Source organism: Acomys russatus, chromosome 4 (assembly GCF_903995435.1).
Source record: "Acomys russatus chromosome 4, mAcoRus1.1, whole genome shotgun sequence".
Lineage (NCBI taxonomy): Eukaryota > Metazoa > Chordata > Mammalia > Rodentia > Muridae > Acomys > Acomys russatus.
The window spans coordinates 38,785,061-38,804,114 of record NC_067140.1 but is presented as its reverse complement, the minus strand read 5'-3'; the positions used below and the strand labels follow the sequence as shown (position 1 = coordinate 38,804,114).

The 19,054-nt window shown below is 39.5% G+C and overlaps 1 protein-coding gene and 1 pseudogene across 2 annotated transcripts in view; one reads left to right on the top strand and one right to left on the bottom strand.

Annotated features, from left to right (window-relative positions):
- Iftap (intraflagellar transport associated protein) overlaps nt 1-19,054 on the top strand; it is a 70,398-nt gene that overhangs the window by 5,435 nt on the left and 45,909 nt on the right. The window contains exons 1-2 of one of the 2 annotated variants that reach the window (XM_051144214.1): nt 10,211-10,357; nt 14,148-14,299. In XM_051144214.1, coding sequence (XP_051000171.1) covers nt 14,167-14,299 — 133 coding nt within the window. In that variant the 5' untranslated portion in view covers nt 10,211-10,357; nt 14,148-14,166. Of the gene's footprint in view, nt 1-10,210; nt 10,358-14,147; nt 14,300-19,054 lie in introns of those variants that run through there. The other variant, XM_051144215.1, reaches the window with a different exon arrangement.
- On the bottom strand, nt 8,123-8,853 carry LOC127187928 (protein FAM204A-like; annotated as a pseudogene).

The following is a 19,054-nucleotide window of genomic DNA, read 5'->3' as shown; positions in this document are numbered from 1 at the left end:
TCCCTGGAGGTGACTGGAGACTAGCATAGTAATCCTCCCTCAGCCATGGTTTTACTTTCCTTGTATATGTGTCTGTTATGTTGACACAGAATTATGGTCATCTAGGCTTGAAAGGTATTAAATGGAAAATTCCAGACAAATTATACGTTTTAGACTGTATGATGCCCTGTGTAGTGTCGTAACGTCTTGTAGCTTTCTACTGCATCCTGCCTGGGACATGCGTCATCCCTCTGCCCAGTGTTCACATAGTAGAAGGTACTCTCCTGTTATTCACTTAGTGGCTTCTTTTGTTAACAGATTGATGAAATGGTGTTATAGTGATGGAGTTGAACTAACCTTTGGTTTGTTAACAGTGGTCCAGAGGCAGAATGTGGTCAAACTGGAAATTTGGATGTGACAACGATAAACTGTAAAGTCCTTCCTTTAGATATCATATCACCACAAGAGGAAGGGTAAGCATAGTATGAGGGATTATGAAAGAGAGATAGAATGATCATATTTATACAGATTTTAAACTAGTGCGGAGCTAGTTCTATTTTATTGTGTGTGGGTTTTAAAAAAATTTAAAATTTAATTTACTTTGCCTAACATAAGTTAAACTGTATTGTTAGTATAGATAGGAAAACATAGTCAGTGTAGGGTCTCATATACCTGCAGTTTCAGGCATCCATGGGAGGTTTTGGAACACATTAAGGGAAACTAATGATATAAATCCATATTTGTTCATGTGTGGGATTCAGAAGAAAGAAAAAGAAAAGAGAAAACCCTTGCAAACCCATCCTTTGCACTTAAGCAGCAGCAGCACACATTATAGTAGGGGGAAGCAGCAAGATTTTTACATTTTGTGTGTGTGTGTGTGTGTGTGTGTGTGTGTGTGTGTGTGTGTGAAGGCATGTGTGTGGAGGTCAGAGGATAACTGGGGAATTGGTTCTCTTCCATTTTGAACTCAGGTTGTCAGGCTTATCAGCAAATGCCCTTCCCTGCTAAGCTATCTTACTGGTCCAAGGCAGCCACTTCTGATTGCCAGTGAACCCACCTTATATTCTTTTCACATTCAGCTTTCCTTCAAAGTTCTCAGGAAATCAGGATTGTAGGCTACTTAGCCAATTTAAAAACCTTGAGGCAGAATCAGATTCCATACTGGAATATATTGATTTATCCCCTTTTAAATCAACAAAAGAGTGAAGAACTAAAGAATACAAGTCAATCTAATTACCGAATAAAAATAGCTTTATTTTGTGGGAGAGATAAAAGACTTAGTGATAGGATAGACTGACATTGTAATTGGACAATAAAGAAAGCATAATTGGAAAAAAAAAAAAGCTGAAAGACAGCTTCAAGCCCACTGGCTTTGCTTCTTTACTCAATCTGCGTAAGGACAGAAAGTTAACTAACTTTCCAGCGGTAGCAGCAGCAGGGTCTGTGTGCTGGTGGGTTGGGGGAAGGCAGAGGAGGAGCAACAGTTTGTGGCCTCTGAACTTTGACCCCTGTAAGCTGGCCCACCTGTGCTCTCTAGGTGGAGGAGTAGCTTCTAGACAGCATGGGAACAAGGGCAGCAGCATCTTCTCATAGCACAGGGCTAGGCATGGGCGTTATGACTCTCATAGTGAGGAGCAAATGCTTAAGGAAGCAATAGAAATAGGAGGGGGAAGGGAGAGTTTGTCTCATCTTGTGATTTGGAAACTGGAGCCATGGCTGAAACTGACAGAAGAAAAAAGAGGAAGGAAATGGAAGTAGAAAAGGATGCGATCTACAGTTAGTGTGACAGGCTGTCAAGAGCAGGGAATGTCAAATGATTTGTCACTTTTTATTTAAAGCAATTAAGTAAGGCCCCCTGAGCACAGGGTTTGGTATTTTACTCTAAAAGTTCCCTACTCTCTGATTCAATGAGAGGTTGTTGCTTTATAATAAAGTGGCAAAAAGATATCAGAATTTTGTAATGCGCTAGAAAAAGAATCATTTAAAAATTTTCTTTTTAGAGAAAGAGGTATTTGTGATTCTTTTTAGATGGAGACTGTTGGCAAAGGAAGTTTGTATGTGTGCACGCATGTACTCAGTTGTGTAGATGGAGGCAAAACTGCAAATGGAAGCATTGTGTTCCTTCTTAAAGCCCATTTGTTATTCCACAGTCATAGGAGCCTGGAATTAAAAATAGCTGAGATGCATGTCTCAAAAAACGTATTTCTTTTAAGAGAATGCCAAGTGAAAAGGTCAATTTTATTTGCAAGATCTGGCATTTTGAAACACTTAGAAATGTGTTGCTGCAGGCCATGTTGACTTAGTTCCTTGGTCTACACCTGCTCCAGACCGGCTGTGTGGGTTTTGCTGGAAGCTGATGTTCTGGTATTGTAAAAGTGCTGTGCATTGTGCAGGTAGCTGTCGAGGTGGCTCTCGGCTCAAGCCGGGAGAGGGGACAGCTTTAACTCTGTCAGAGGTGCAATACAGGTGCAGTAAGTGTCAACAGGGTATTGCATACCATGTGAAATGGGATTATATTTGAATGATACAGCGCTTACTATTGAAACGTTGTACAGTTTTGGGGCTATGACCTTGACTCACATACCAATACCACCTCTGGACTACAAACTGTCCAGGGTCCATGAGGAAAAGGTTCACAGAAGCACACCATTATCTTCTGTTAAGTCACTAGTGCAGTTGATGACATTCCTAAGGCTGGGATGCCTGCTCAGAACAGGGCTGGAATGTGTGCAGACTCTTCTTGGTAAACAGGATGTCTGGAGGTCACTAGTGTGCTTGCTGGAGTTTAGACAAAGGGAAGGGTAGGGTGTTTATTCATGCTCCAACATAGCAGTGCCTTAAATACAAATTGAGGAAGGCTGGTAGTGAAAAGGCAACCTTCCTGATTTCAAGAACAATTCCTCTTGGTGTCTCCTGCAGGTTCCTGTGTACAGCTAATCAGCTTTTTTAAAAATAGGGAGTGAGTGGCAAGAGGAAATTTAAAATGCTTAGCGGTGTGCATTTTCTTTGTTTTATGTAATTAATAAGTGTAATTAAAAATTTACATTTAGTTGGACTGTCTCAGTTTCTAACACTGAGGTTTCTGGACTGACTTCAGTTGCTGGGAGGAAGAGCATATTTTGGGGAGATAAAATTGATTTTTTGCAATCTGCTGATGAACAGAAAGGCTTAATGAATGGTTGCCTCCAGAAACATTATTACAGTGGCTGGGACGGATGGGCAGGAGAAGAAAGCAGGCATTTCAAGCAGAAAGTTTCTGCTTAAGCATGCAGTTTTACACATTAGTCTGATTCTTACCCCCAAAAAGGTTCCTGCAGGGAGAAAGCAGGCAGCACAGCACACCAGAGCCCCATGTCCTCGGTAGGGGCTAGTTTTCTTCTCCCAAGTCTCTCTGGCTTTAATTGCCTTACCCTTCTCTGCTCCTCTTTCTGCACTTCTAAATTTAAAATTTTGAAGTAATCACAGGATAGATTCATAGATGGCTGCAGAGAAGTAAGTGGAGAAATCTCATGCATCCTTTGTTTAGCCTTCTGCAAAGTTAACATCTTGCATAACTAATATAAAAATTGGGAAATTGATATTGGTGTGAACCACAGAATATATATGGATTCCGTCAGTTATGTGTGCCAGCATTTGCTCACGTGCGTCTCAATTATATGATGTAATTTTGCATAATTACTACCACACAGTGATAGGTATGCACCACAAGACTCATGACTTAATAGTCAGCCTTTTCCCTTCTACTCCTCTAACCCTAGTAACCACTAATGTGCTCTCCATTTCTATAATTATATACTTTACAAATGTCCCATGAATGGAATTATACATACATACCTTTTAATCCTGGCTTCTTTCACCCAGCATACCTCCTTTGAAATCTAAGTTGCATGAATGAACAACTTGTTTTTGACTTATTGCTTAATAGTATTCCTTGGTATGGATACAGCACAGCTTCTTTAACCTTTCACCAGTTAGAATATATTTGAGTAGTTTTCAGTGTTTAGTTGTTATGAATAAAGCTTCAGTGGATGCTAGTGTACAAGTTTGTGCATGAAAATACTTTTGTGTTTTTCTGATAGCTACGATACAATCATCTTTTCATGACCTTCATGTATTTTCTTTGTTGAAGTGTCCATGCATGTCTCTTGTTGTTTGAAGTTGATCTAATGTTTTTCACAAGGGATTTATGTATTCTAGGTGCTGCTCTTGTGTTGAATATGTGTTTTGTTAATATTTTTTTTTTCAGTTTTTCTTTGTATCATCATAGGTCTTTGCAGAAGGAAACCTTTTGCTTTTAATGAAATTTGTCAGATTTTTCTCTTGTGAATCATGCTTTTGGGTTCAAGACTAAGGATTACTCATTGCCTGAAGATTTTCTATTTTTCCTGTTTTCTTTATAACATATACTATTTTGCCTTGATCTGTTTTTCTTATTTCTGTTTCTTCATTCTTAGCTTTCTTTCATTCAATTTCATGTTTTGTAATTTTAAAAGCATCATGGAATGCTTCTTTATAGTCATTCCTGTTAGAAAAGTGGGACCTTGTATATAAGAAGAATTAATAAATAAGGGAAATTTAACTGTCTTCAGGAATGTGTTTGTTGAAGCAGCCATTGTGATCTCTATAGTTATGTCATGCACTTACTAAGCCCACACTTTTTAAACTGTGCAGTCTTTGGTGTGAGTGTGCTCACTTCCTCTTTTCCATGAGATGACATGTTTGTCAAGGAAAGTGGATAGCGGTCAAGATATACCTACTTCTAAGATTGGGTCTGGACCAGAGTATAGCACTCTTTTGAAACTGTGAGGTCAACAGTAATCCCAAAGCCTTGCCTACCTTCCTCCCAATGCTTCCTTTAATATTCACTGCAGAGGGCTGTGCCCAGGGGCTATCGGTCCAGATGCGTACACTCTCAGCCTGGGGTGTTAATGAAGCATTCTTTGGCTTTCATGTGTTGCAAAGGCATGCCACTAGAAGTTTGCAACTTGAAGTTTGCAGACTTTGCTGCCAGAGTTGTCTTCTTTTATCTCATCTTGATGAAAGAACAGTAGAGGACAGCAGGCTCTTTTCTACTCTATAACCTATGTTTTGTTTTATATTTCAGTTCACCTCTGATCTCTTTTTATTTTCCTATGTGTATTTACAGGTCTATAGATATAGAGGTCTATAGATTTATCGGTCTCTAGAGTGTCCCTACATGCTCATTCCCTGAGTGTATTGAATTCAAATGAGTTGGGCTGTAGGTGAGGGCAGGATTTTACTCATCCACCATTAATTCTGGGGGTTTCTCTTGTTTTATTTCTCATGGTTGACAATCATGCATCAGAGTCAAGAACAATTTCAAGTGGAAGGAGGCTTTTGGCTGTACTATACAGTTAGAAGGCAGCTAATCACTGTCAGTCTTGTGTAGTTTTCTGACCTGAACACATGATCATATTTCATTTTTCCTCTCACATAGAAGTTAACAACCTCTCTTTTTCTTTTAGACTATAATTACAATATTTCTCCCTTCCCCTTCCTCCCTGTAAATCTGCTCATATGCCCCGTCCCCTCTCCCTCAGATGCAGAGCCTCTTTTCCCTGACTAGTTCTATTCTTTTTTAGTATCTTCCTGCTCGTTTCTTTGTGCTCATGACCACAAGCAGCTTTTCATGGTTTACAACATGAGAACCATTCCTGACAGTGGCACCAGGTGACAAAATGCCAGGTGAAGTGGCTTCCCATATTTGTTCATGTTCGTTCATTTGTGCTGGATATGCTCCAGGTGGCAGTGAGCTCTGAGAAGCCAACATTCTTTTTTTTTTTTTTAATGTGGACGTATGGCTGTCCTTGTGTGGGTATGTGTTTTCATTTCACTGTCCACAGAAGGCAGAAGAGGGTATTGGATGCCCTGGGATCGGAGTCACAGGCAGTTGTGAGCTGACTGGTGGGTGAGGAAGGAATGTGATCCTCTGGAAGAGCATTTAGTGCGCTTAACTCTTGTGCCACCTCTCCAGCCTGAATCTGAATTTCAGCCTCTCTTCCTGGTCTGGCGTAAGAGACATTAGAAACTCAGGGGGAGAGGGCAGAGTTGTTGCAGTTCAGCCAAGGAGGCCACCTCTTCTACCTGGTCTTTTCTACCCTATGAAACAGTCACAATAATGTGGTTCCAGTAGAGCCAGTCTTTTGGAGACTAGACTGTTCATACAAATATGAAAGGACAGCCACCCTATGAAGTACCAAGGTTGATGGCTGTCTCCTTAGGTAAATTAAAGTACACTGATGGTGTGCCCTCTTTTTTAGTGGATCCTTACTTTCCAGAGCTGTAGCATGCAGAAGGTGGGCTCTCAGAATCCTGGCATGGTTCCTCAGAAATTTACTATTGTTTTCAAGTTGCAATGGGACACATGGTGGGTTAAAAAAATTTTTGCAGATATATGACCCTCTGTGCTGTTAAGAAATCAGGTAGTTCACTGAGAGGGAAGCCTAGTTTACAGGGGCCTGTATCTTTTTTTTTTTTTTTTTTAAAGTACCCAAATTTTAATTAAAGCTCATTTCAAATAAAACTAATACCAAAAAATAAGAGAGCAGCGGGTATAAGCAGAAGTACTGCACCCCTTTCTTACTCAATCCTTCATTCTTTCTTTCTGGCCACAGCACTATATTTTAAGACTCTATAATCCATGTGTACAGGAGTAGGGAGTTGGGAGATGAGGCTTCTCTTGCCAACTGAGTCCTCTCTTCTGGCTGACCATCCTCCATTCAGTTAAAATACCCCCATAGACATAAAAGCTCAGAATGGGGGCCTGGCATGAAAAGTATGCTGTCAAAGGCCACTAGGGCCACAAAAGTGAATGCAAGGACACAGACAGGGCAGAGGCACAAGGAGATGCATGTTCCGAGGGTTCACATATGAAACTATCCATATGAGGAACTTTCTCAAAGATAATAATACATCATGTTTTAGATAAAGCCTGGGAATCGTATAGTGGGTGGAAACTTCCTATACTGTTACGCCAACATACATGTTAAACAGCATGTTTCACATTGTTAAGCATTCAGTCACTAGGACTCCAAAGTAGTTGCTGTAAGTAAACAGTACTCAGGGGCATCTATGAATGGATCCCTTTTCATGAAGACAAGTCAGGGTTATCCAATCTCCTAGCTCTTGCTTTTTGTACACTGGCTTCCCTAAACTAAATGAAGATTTGATAATCAAACTCTTAATCAGACTCATTTATTCTTCATATAGAGAAAAAGTTAATAAATTTGTTAATATTTAAGATTAAAATAATATAATAATAAACACAACTCGGTTTTCACAGTATCCCACAGTATCCACTAAAGGTCTTGCCAGTTATCAAATGACTTTTCAAAGCCTTTCCCATTAGGGCTGTAAAACACATACCTAAGGACAATGATTCCCCAGGTATCAGTTCTTTCTTTAGTCTCATGAATTCATCCTGTCTTTTAAGAAGTAGGGAGAAGGGGTAAAAATAAAAGAGCTGTTGACAATCCAACATTACATCATCATGAATTACAATTGTCATCTAGCACAGTTTGCTTTTCAAAGAGCAATCATAGTTTAAACAATGACATGGTTGAGAGACATTCAGAAAGTCATTTCCTAGGCAGAGCTGAGTTTAAATCTCTCTCTAGCTACTACAGTATGCCTACTTTTAACTATATTTCTACTGACATTACACAAAAATTAATGAACTGTTTTTATTATGTGACTTTGACATAATAATTCTGCTTCTAAAAATAATCAATAATTATTTTTAAAGCACTAAATAGTTAAGTCATTTGTAAAGTCAGTAACAATTGAGCATTTTCACTATTCATGACTAATCCATTATAAACAAAAGCCAATCATAAAATCCCAATTCTAGAGAAAGTGGTCATGCTAAGAACAGATGAAGAAGTCCAAGGACCTCACAGACTATGCTAGACCAAACAGATCAAACACAAATTTGATTTTAAACGGTAGGATTATACAACTAAATAAATAAAAACCTTTTTTCTTGTACGTATGCTTAAAATTTCTTACACAAATATAAAAATGTTCATTTCCTTTACAAGCTTCTTAGAAAAAGGATTGAAAAGAGTTAATAATCAGCTCCCAAGTTTTATGCTTATCTTTTTCTACTTTTATTAATTCTCGGACATATTTAACCTAAGCAGGAAAATCTTTTCATCAAATCAAGCATGACAATCTATAAATAAATGTCGTGAGGAACTCCGCAAAGTTACATATATCCCATGTTGCTTTTGGTTTCCCGTCTCTTCTTTGCTTCAAACCCCCATGCGTTTCTTTTTCTTTGAGCAGCCTGTGAGTTTTCAGCCTCCTTTTTTGCTTTAACAAACTTGGGGCAGGCAATTGCTTTGGTAATTTTTACATTGAGCTCTCGAGTAGCTAGCTGGTTGCTGAGCTCTTCAGCCTTCTCAACATCCCACGCATTCCACAGCCTGGTCTATCCTCTTTTCATGGCCTGACTTCTAACTCTTTTTCTGTTTAACCAGGGGTTCAAATCTATCATTGGCACCAAAATACTGAGTAAGCTCTTTCCGTTGGGCTTTCACGTGGTCTGCTCACTGTGACATTACTTTTCATTCTTCCGTTTTCCATTTCTGGAGTGTTTTCTTTTTCTTTCTTTCTTTTTTGTCTGAATCTTGATGTTGAATTTTTCTGTTCAGAATTTTTTTAACGCAATTCTTGAAATTTATTCCACATGTCTAAGGGAATTCCAGAGGGACACTTTTTATATGCATTTGTGTCGGCTTCTGTTTCAGCCTTCGGCTTGCCTGCGGGGTAGCCTGGCATTTCTGGCTTCCTACTGCCATCACCTTTCCATCTTTTGGTAAGGTAAATTCTGAACATTCTGGGTTCTCTAGCATGGCTTCCTTTTAATCATCTTTTCGGCCAGGAAGCAGCGGGCCGGCAGCCATCTTAGAACCCTGTCAACATCCGGGGCCCGTATCTTAACGTTTTGTTTGGCTGAGTTCATTACACAAGGATGCGAAGAGAGAAGGTGTGCTAAGACGGCGGTGATGCCATCACATGGCACATTTCATTGTAATGTACATTTTAGTACGTACCACACTTACTGCTCCTGCGATTGTTGCCTTCCTTACTTTATAATACACAACAGCTCTTCTGGGAGGTGATGGGATTTTTCTCAGAGGGCAGGAGAGAAGCCAGTGCTTAACCACTTGATTTCCATGTAACATTCGTAGTCAGAGGAGAGCCATCCATATTCTGTTTCCTTTCCAAGGTGAAAGGGTTGCTTATCATTTACCACTAGCTATTTTGTGCCTTTACTTACCATTATGTTCTGTGCTTTTCATGTGGTGCTCAAAGGTTAAAACAAAACCAAGCCAAAAAAAAAAAAAAAAAAAAAAAAAAAAAAAAAAAAAAAAAGTGAATTTTGTTATCTAAGCCTCTTTCTTTTAGAAATATGTTTCATGATAAAAGCACACTAGCACGTGGGTGGTAAATGAAAAGCATGCTTCCGTCTAGAAAAACCACTGGTATTTGCATAAACCACCAGATTGTCTGGTAAAGGGTGATCTGCTTTGTCATCTCTGGGGACCTTTAACACTAGGTTCCTAAAGCTTTTCTAGGTAAAGAAGGGACTAAATTGGATGACGGGTGCTCCTTAGATTCTTAAACCGTTGACTGTTTGTGGAAGTCTTAAAAAAGCCAGTACATGCCTGCGTGGTCACAAACAGGAACAAAATGAGAAGCCTCAAAAGATTTTCCCTCTGTCCTGTATGTCCTGTTAATTACTTGCCTATGGTAGTACTGAGGCAGACTGAGGATAAATATTCAAAGTATACCAATTATAGCTTCAGAAAGGAGCCCTAAAGGAACAGTCCATGGCTGTTTTAACATAACTGTGAGAAGGCATTTGGGAACAACCTGAGCATTCTGATGCACTGGAGTAGACCAGCTGAATGCTTTGAGGAAGAGACTGTTGGTGTTATGCTGTGCTCCAATTCTCGAAAAGTAGAAAGATGTTGGGATTCTTGTGTTTTATCTATGTCCTACTGATAGTGAAATAATAGTCACTGATTTGGTTCTTTGTTGGTGTTCATCCTCTGTCAGCGGCAAGCATTCTTTAATAAGCTTTATATTGCTGAAGCCAGGGCACTGGTACAGATGACTTTGTTGTGATGACTTTTCATGTATTCAGTTTTTCAGGTACAAGTAGCTTGAAGCAGTGCCTTCACTTGAAGTTGATGCCTAAACTATTATTTTCGTTTGGTCCTCTAATATCAGTGCATTCAAAGCCAGAGTGGTCACAGTCAAAGTGATTCTTGGCCATCTTCTTCCTCATAATCACCAAGAAGATGACGTTTCCCAAGATGGAGACATATTTCGTCCTCAGAGCAGCTTTGTGAGTTTCATATAACTTGATGGTTCTGTAAAACTCATGGGTTCACATGTGTTTAAGAGTATTATGGATTTTAGTAAGGTAGGCAGTACAAACGGCACGCATTATATAGATCTCCAGTTGGGCTGGGAAGGCACCTCATATGCAAGCCTCGTTAGTTTTGTTTTTGTTTTTGTTTTTTTAAGGAAACATGAATAGTCACACTGGGTAGAAGAAATAAGGACCACAAATGTTCTCATGTCACTTCAGGCCAGGTTTGCTGTAAATGAGTTTGAACATCATCTTTAAAAAACGACCTTGGCCCCCTTCAACTTAGCATTTGATATTTAGAATTGAGGTTGAGGAAACAAGCTGAGCCATTACAGTGCCCTCAGAGATGTCAAGTAGCTTTCCCAAGGAGCAATATACAAGGAGCAGAGTTGGGCTGTAACTACGTAGCTGTTTGAAAGATCAGGCTAGATTTCTACTTCCTATTGTTTTGATATGTGATAGATCTTGTTGTGTTAAAAAGCTATTATTTAGCTCAAAAATTAAACCTATTTGTAAGGAATAGCATGCATTTCCTTGGTTTTGTAAAGATGTCTATCATCATAAACACTATAGCAAAAGATTTAGAGATATATTTGCAAGCCAGACGTGGTGGCGCACACCTTTAATCCCAGCACTTGGGAGGCAGAGGCAGGCGGATTGATGTGAGTGCAAGGCCAGCCTGATCTACAAGGTGAGACCAGGACAGCCAAGGCTAACAGAGAGAGACCCTGTCTTGAAAAACAAAAACAAAAACAAAAACAAACCAAAATAAATAAATAAATAAATAAAAGAAATACATTTGCTAGACTCGAGACAGAGTTTACAGTGGAATTGATGCGGTCAGGGGATAGTTAAGAATGTCTTTAATGCTTGTACCTCACGTGTTCCTCTCTTGGTTGCATTTTAACAGGATGACTACTTCTATAGTAGAAATACATCTAAAAAGGAAAGTGGGTGAAAAACTTAATAAGAAACATATTTTTATCCTTTTTACATGAAAGATAATAACTTTTAAAGCATTGATTTATTATTATTATTATTTGTGTGTGTGCATGCGCATGTGCAGAGGCCAGAGGCATCAGATCCTTGTGGAGCTGGAGTTACAGGCAGTACCTCTCACTGTGGTGTTGGAAACTGAACTCTGGTCCTCTGTAAGAGTAGTACGTGAACTATGGCACTCTCTCCCCAGCTCTAGATTTTTATTCTTGTTTCAGAAAAAACATAAAGAAGCTTGGTGATGTCTTTTCTTGCCATATAGTATGGTGACCCCATATCTCCCTTTTATTATCCTGCATATATTACTTTGGTGGTGTTTATTCTTCCTCTTAATGTCAGTAGTCAAATTTCCCAAAGCTTTATCAAATAATATTTCATACACAGTGAGTAGAATTCAACCAGGTGTGATACCATGACTGAAGACAAAGTTCAAACTGCAAAGAATGAGGCAGTTAGCAGCACAAGAAATGAACTTTGTGCAAAGAGGCAAGTGGTGGTGTGGACATGATGTTCAGTAGAATAGGATAAGCACAGTATTTTGAGTGTAAGAATTAGTCCACACCTAGATTATGTCTGAACCTCAGCTCTAGTTCTGCGCCCTATTGTAAACACATATAAGTGATGTGGTATCCAAGCTTTCCCAGTCTACTGATTGGTACTTGATAGGATTCTTGGGGAACCCCGCCCCATCCAAGGTCTGGTGAAGTCATTGGTCAAGTTCAGTTGATTTTGTCAAGTCTAGTAACACTTTGACTATTGTACCTCTTCAAATGAGCATCTTTAGCTGAGCATTACGCTGGAAGTTCTACACCACACCCTAATGTCTTAAGTACTGAGGATGTAAGGGTGGGAAGATTTGCTCCATCTTTCATGACTGTGAGTACAGAAGCAGATGAAGAAACATGTATAACTTTCCTAGAGAGTGTGCCAAAAGCACATCCAGTGCACAGTGGCACGAGAAGCCACAGCTAACTCTTCCCAGGAAGGTGGGAGGTGTGTGGGGTGGCTTAGGAAACCTCAACTCTGAACTGAGTTCTAGAAAAGAAACGTAGAGTGAGAAGATTGAAATGGTCCAGTTTGATTTTGTTTAAATACTTAAAAGGATGCCAGATTTTGGAAGGATTAGAATTATTCATGACATCCTCACGGCTCAAGGAACATTTGGGGTAGGTTAGGGAGATAGACTCAGGCTCATTTTTAGGCATTGTTAGTAGAGCCACCAATGACTTCACTGGAATGAAAGAATTCTCAGACTTGGATATGCCAAGATACAAGAAGGCCTACTTCTTGCTAGCTATGGTACGGTGTGGTCACAGTAGACAGAGTGCAGCACTGTGTGCTGTTTTAAGGACTTGAATTCAGGGATTAGGCATGTTTTCCTCTGGGAACGTTGTAGTGGAATTTTAATTCAGAGAATGGCTGCTCTGGCAAGAGATCACATCCAAAACCTTCTAGGTGTGTGTGATCCAGCTGGAATACAGACACACTTTTAATCTTAGGAGACAGAGGTAAACAGATCTCTGAGTTCAAGGCCAGCTAGGTATAAAGCACATAAAGAAAAGCTTAGGGGCTGGAGAGATGGCTCAGAGGTTAAGAGCACTGGCTGTTCTTCCAAAGGTCCTGAGTTCAGTTCCCAGCAACAACATGGTCGCGCATAACCATCTATAATGAGATCTGGTGCCCTCTTCTGGCATACGGGCACACATGCAGACAGAATACTGTATAAATAATAAATAAACAATTCTTTAAAAAAGAGAAAGAAAGAAATGCTTAGTAGGTCAGGCATGGTGGTACTTGCCTTTAATTACCTTACTCAAGAGACAGAGGGCCCAAAGATCTCTGAGTTCTAGGCAGTGCTGCTCAGGCAGTTCAGTTGGGAGTGAGTTGAGAGGCAGTACAGTAGAGGTGAGTTTGTGGCAGTTCAGTTCGTGGAATTCAGAAGCAGGTTTTTTTTGTTTTTTTTTTTTTTGCCAGGAGAGTTTCACAGAGAGTAGTTGTAGAGAGAACATACTAGATACAGGTGAAGATAGAACAAGCCAGAGAATGAGAAGCAGCCAGAAGATTAGAACAGATTGCTAGTGCTAGTTTGAGGCTAAGCAGAGCAATTCAATGAGACAGTGAGAGAAGCCATATTGAATCAGTCAGCTTGGAGAGGAGTTTGAGCCAGAACAGCTGAGTTGAACCAGTCATCCAGAGTTCAGAAAGAGCTGGAAACGGTGAGCTTATTCAGCAATAAGTCTCAGAGGCTAAAACATTTTAGGCCTAGATAAGATTGTACTTAGGCTAGAAGCTTCCACGACTAGGCCTAGGTTAGCAGATGGAGGCGGTAAGCCTCCAAGATGATAATTACCTCAGGCAAATTGTATGTTAAAGTTCCTTTAACAGAACTTACCTGGGTTGTAGAAGCTAAGCCTGCCTCACTCATAACATCACTTGGCACACAGTAAGAACTAATTAGGTTACCTCTCCATACCAGCTCCTCTTGCTGTTGCCACTGCATGGGGTGCTGGTGGCTAGTAGATGTCCTCTTTAGTATCTAGTCGAATTACATGATGTTATTCATGTGACTTAACCATATAATGAGAAAGCTGAGATCCAAACCTACATAGGTACAGTTATTGGTTCAGCAGCACAAACTACTGAAGCTCACACCTCTTGTGCTGTAGTCCACTGCTCCAGCAGTGATCTGCACCTGTCTTTTGGGGCCCCAGATTTCTCCACCAGCCCTCTTTTCATCATGCTGTTTCTGCTTTTCGTTGTCTTGTAGGGTGGCCTGGTGAATAGGAATGCCTGCCCAAATACCGAGACCAGAGATAATGGATGAAGATCAGTTAATGAAAGATGCCTTGGATAAGTTTGTCAATTGTCATGAGCAAACATATGAAGAATTTCTGAGCACTTTTACTTATCTTTCAAAAGGTAAACTATTGAAGTAAACTTTTTACAGCAACAGATAAATAACCTAAGTCCATGCCTTTGGTGTCTTTTCAGAAGACTCATGAACATTTGTTCAACTCCTTAGAGTACATAATTCTTACTAGAGAGTTGTGACTGAAAGGTATAAACACCTGTTTTAACCTATTCAAGAATTGTGTTGCAGAGTCAGAGATATTTGCTAACTACAGATGAATGAGAAATTATTTAACTATTCACTTCATTTTATTTTTTTAAGAAATGTAAATGCAGAACAGAGATTGTTAAAGCAAATTTAAAACTAAAACACACAACACATCTGGATTTTGGTGTCACCACTTACTAACTATTTGACTTTGATAAGGGTAGGCACCAGAAAGTGGAGCTGATCATGGTATCTCCTTCAAAGGATGCTGAAAACTAAGGATACACTCTGCGTAACTGAGCATAGTGATTACACATTGGGTGTGGTTATTAGTGCTGTGATGATGGTGATACTAATGATGATAATGGTGCTGAGGTTTCTGTACCCAGGAAACATCATCTCTTTTATCCTGGGGTGATATAACCTGAAACCTGAAGTCTAAACTCATAGTGTGTGTTTCATCATGTGCTTGCTCATTCTGTGTAATGTTGATTTTTAGTTGTGCCAACACTTAAATGCTCAGAAATTTTATGGAAACATGTATTAGGCCACATGAAAAGATTTGGTGCTTGTGATTTCCCTCATACCAGTATTAGCTGAAGCTCAGGACCCCTGCCTTTGAATGCCCTAGTTTCATCTAAAAATGTGTGCCCACCTTGTTCCCTCATGTGCCTGCCTTAGTTCCATCTGAAAGTGTATGCACACCTTGTTCACTCATGGGCATTGGAGTTGTGTCCCTTATAGGTTCTGTTTTCAGATGTCTTGACTTGCTTTCAATGTTGGCCCTTTCTGGGCCAACAGTATCATTTGAGATCTATGTAAGGTCATCAGGTTGCACATTAGATTTCTCTGAGGGGCATTTGGACTCTTGTTATAGAGCCCCCACTGCAGCTCAGCTGGGGTCAGAAGCCAGCATTTTATGAAAGCTCTTCTTCTGATTTTTAAAGTGTTTCCAAGGCTGAGAATAGGGAGTTTCATCTCTGGAAGGCCATGACCTCTGTAATAAACATGATCTGATTTGAAGTGATGACCTGTGTTCTAAACAAGTGAAAAGGCAAGATACTTCTAATAAAGAGAAGGAAAAGGGGGCTGTGACATGTTTGTTTGATTGTTCAAGCTACAGGTTAAGCACTGAAAATCTGAAACATGAAATTCTTCAAAATTCATGATCCCACAAGTAGAAGAGTCCACAACTGACTTCATGTTTTGTTATAGTAAAAATACCCATGTATTGAAGATACTGTATGGCATTACCTTCAGAGTAAATTACCTTCAGAGTAAAGTATGCGAATCATAAATGGATTTCAAGTTTTAACATGACTCCTTTCCACCTCCCAAACTCACTGTATATATGAGAATATTCTCAAATCTGAAAAAAAGTCCAAAATTTGAAGTCCTTTCAGTGGAAAGAGGCCGAACACTGTCAATGTCTGAGGCCTGAGCTTTGGCTGGACGCTGTGTTGATGTACATGGCTGGTACTGCCCCTGCTTTGGTGTCCTGTGCCATCTGTCATCTGTACTGCCAACAGAGGCCATGTTTGGGTCTGTGGTCCTGCTGCAGCTGGGACTGAGCTGGTGTCTATGGCCTGTACTGCTACCAGAGACCATGCTGAGGTCCATGGCATGAGCTGACATCAGAGGCCAGGTAGATGTCTGTGGTCCGTCCTATCACCAAATACCATGTGGAAGCCTATGATCCGTGCTCCTGCTGACTGTAAAGGACAAGGAAGCTTCTTCTGCAGTGATATTGATGACTGCAGACTCACAGTTGAAAGAGAGAGAGACACAAGGCTTCTGTGCCTCTTTCCCCTACCTAAAGTAACAACCTACATAGGAAACCATTGAAGAGAACTCTTAAAAACTGTGATAAATGATACACACTTTTAATCCCAGTACTTCGGAGGCAGAGGCAGATGGATTCCTGTGAGTTTGAGGCCAGCCTGGTCTACAAAGTAAGTCCAGGACAGACAGGGTTGCTTCACAGAGGAACCCTGTTTCGAAAAACCAAACCAAACCAAAGCATAAAAACTGTGATAAAGAAGCTGAAGTGTAGAAGCGCTACACAATAGATCACTACTGGAAGGGTGGAGTGGGGAAGGGCTCACTTTTCTTTAAGGGGCTGGCCATGCTCCAGTGACTAGATGGACAATACAAATTGAACTTTTCTTTGCATCAGTTTTCCGGAGGAGGCCACAGGGGTGTGAGAGCTGGACCTGGGAGAACTGGGAAGCAAGGGTGATTGGAGTGTATGCTGTGAAATTCCCAATAATCAATAAAAATATTACAGTAACAATAGTGTCAGTTCTGATAGTATTGGAATCTCAATGTATTATGGAGTCACATTTCTCTGATAGTCAAAGAACAATATTTTTTTTTACACTTAAACAAGACATGTTGTCTGTGAGTTTTATTTATACTTAAAGGGAGTGGAGAATTTAGGACTATTGATTAATTTGGAAACTGTGTGAATGAATTGTACTGATATGATATGCATATTAGGTCAGAATGACCTTTAGTCTGTGAGCTTGGCTTATAGCGTGGTCTTATTAATGAACTTGGGTTTAGGAAGTTGCTTGGTTTCTCTGAGCCTAGTGGTTTAGTTCTTGCTTTCTGGACTCAAACATGGCAGTATGAATGGCTGACATAGGATGGTCCAAATAAATATTAAAATGGAAGAATTAATAAATTTTGAATCCACATTACTTTAGATATTGTATAGCTGATTTTATTTTTGTACCATGGAATTGTAAAGCCTAGCACTAGCAGGCCCTTTATCTAGTCTGTCTTCAGATTCTGATTTGGTCATTGCATGCCGAGAAAGAAACTGCTTCAAATGTGGTGACTTCCTTTTGAATTCAGCATGGGGCCCCAAATTGAGCTGAAATAAATGATGATGCGAGCCACATAAACTGCAGCTCCAAGCATACTAGCTGTTTTTTCGTTTCAAAATATCTCTAGGCGCCTGCTCACATTATAAACTAATGACCTGAAAAATTCCTCTTAAAGCACAAAGAGTTGTATGTACAAAAATACGTCTTAAGTCAGTAATTATCCTTTTCCCCCCTTGAAACATTTAAATACCTTCTGAAAGAACAAACAGTACTTGGGGACATGGTTCAGAACTGAGTGATAGCTTGGATAGTTGGTCCAGGCCAATATGCTAAGAAATTAGGTTATTTTCTCAAAGTTTCCATTTCCCCACCTTGTTTCTAGGCCCTTTATTTGTCTCCATGTGTTTGTTTCTTTTGCATGAGACTTTCTGTCAATGTGGTCATCACCAGGCTCATGTAGGCACGTTTCCTCAGTGGATTCAAATTCCCAAGTCCATTACCATGTGTACGGATTGGCTGTTCTATTTATACTTACAGTAGTTATATGCCAGAGTGCTTATGGGCTTTATTTTCTTTAGAGTGTTAAGAGGTTCACTAATCCCATTAAACTTATTTTCCTGAAAAAAAATTAAACTGTGGGCTTTTTGAGAGAAATTCACATTACTGCTTTAGACCCCTGGAAAGCAGTGGGGAGCTGTTAATATCACACATAATTCTCAATACATTATACTCAAGTTGATTATATTTTAGAGGGTTTTTTTTTAAATGCAACTCTGGATTTTTAAAACATGGTACATATTTGATTATAAATATAATGTGTTATCAAAATGTTTGGAGATATTAATTACTAGTTTGAGACAGTCATAATTGAATTCTCAGTAGTATCTCCAATTCAAGAGGATAAATTAAGTTGGCATATATGTGTTAGAAAAATCATTGTGTGAAGTTTTGCTTTTTCTATTATTGGTAGAGACCATATTATGTTGTTGACATTGTGGATAAAGATAAGTACTATGCTTTAGTCCTCTGTATCTCTTTGTGAACATCATTAAAGAACTTTCTAGAATATCTAAGTAGAACAGGCTTTTTTACTTGTCAATTTAAAAATTATTTTTAATGATTTATTTATTTTATGTGCACTGGTTGCCTACATGTATGTCTGTGTGAGGGTGCTGAATCTTCTGGGGCTGGAGTTTCAGACAGATGGAAACAGTCATGTGGTTGCTGGGAATTGAACCCAGGTCCTCTGGAAGACCAGACCATGCTCCTAACCACTGAGCCATCTCTCTAGCCCTTAATATGTACCATTTTAAAAGGTTTTGAAAATGTGAGTTTTTGTTTTATTTTTTTAATAAATATCCATTCATTGACTCATTCAGTTATTCTTTGAATGTCTCCTTATAGACCAGGTATTGTTTTAGGTACTGAGAACTCAAAATAAATAGGATATAGTTTGTGTTCTCATGTACTCATAGTCCAGTGAAAGATGAAAACAAGCAGGAGACAGTGCTGCTATGTGAACACTATCTGTGGAGAGATACTGCTGTGTGTGGAGAGCTCATGCAGTACTGTGCGAGTGCTTAGGAACCATTCATATCCTCCATCAGAGGATGCACTAAGTCTGTTACTGATGGTGTTAACACATGCCTTTGCCCTAACACATCATATAAAACACAGGAAGACTTAACACATAATAAGAGAAGTTGAAAGAGGTTCAAATGCATGTGTTGGTGTTGGTCCATTGGGGGTCATGATTTAGTTGGCTTTATCGTAATATATACATAT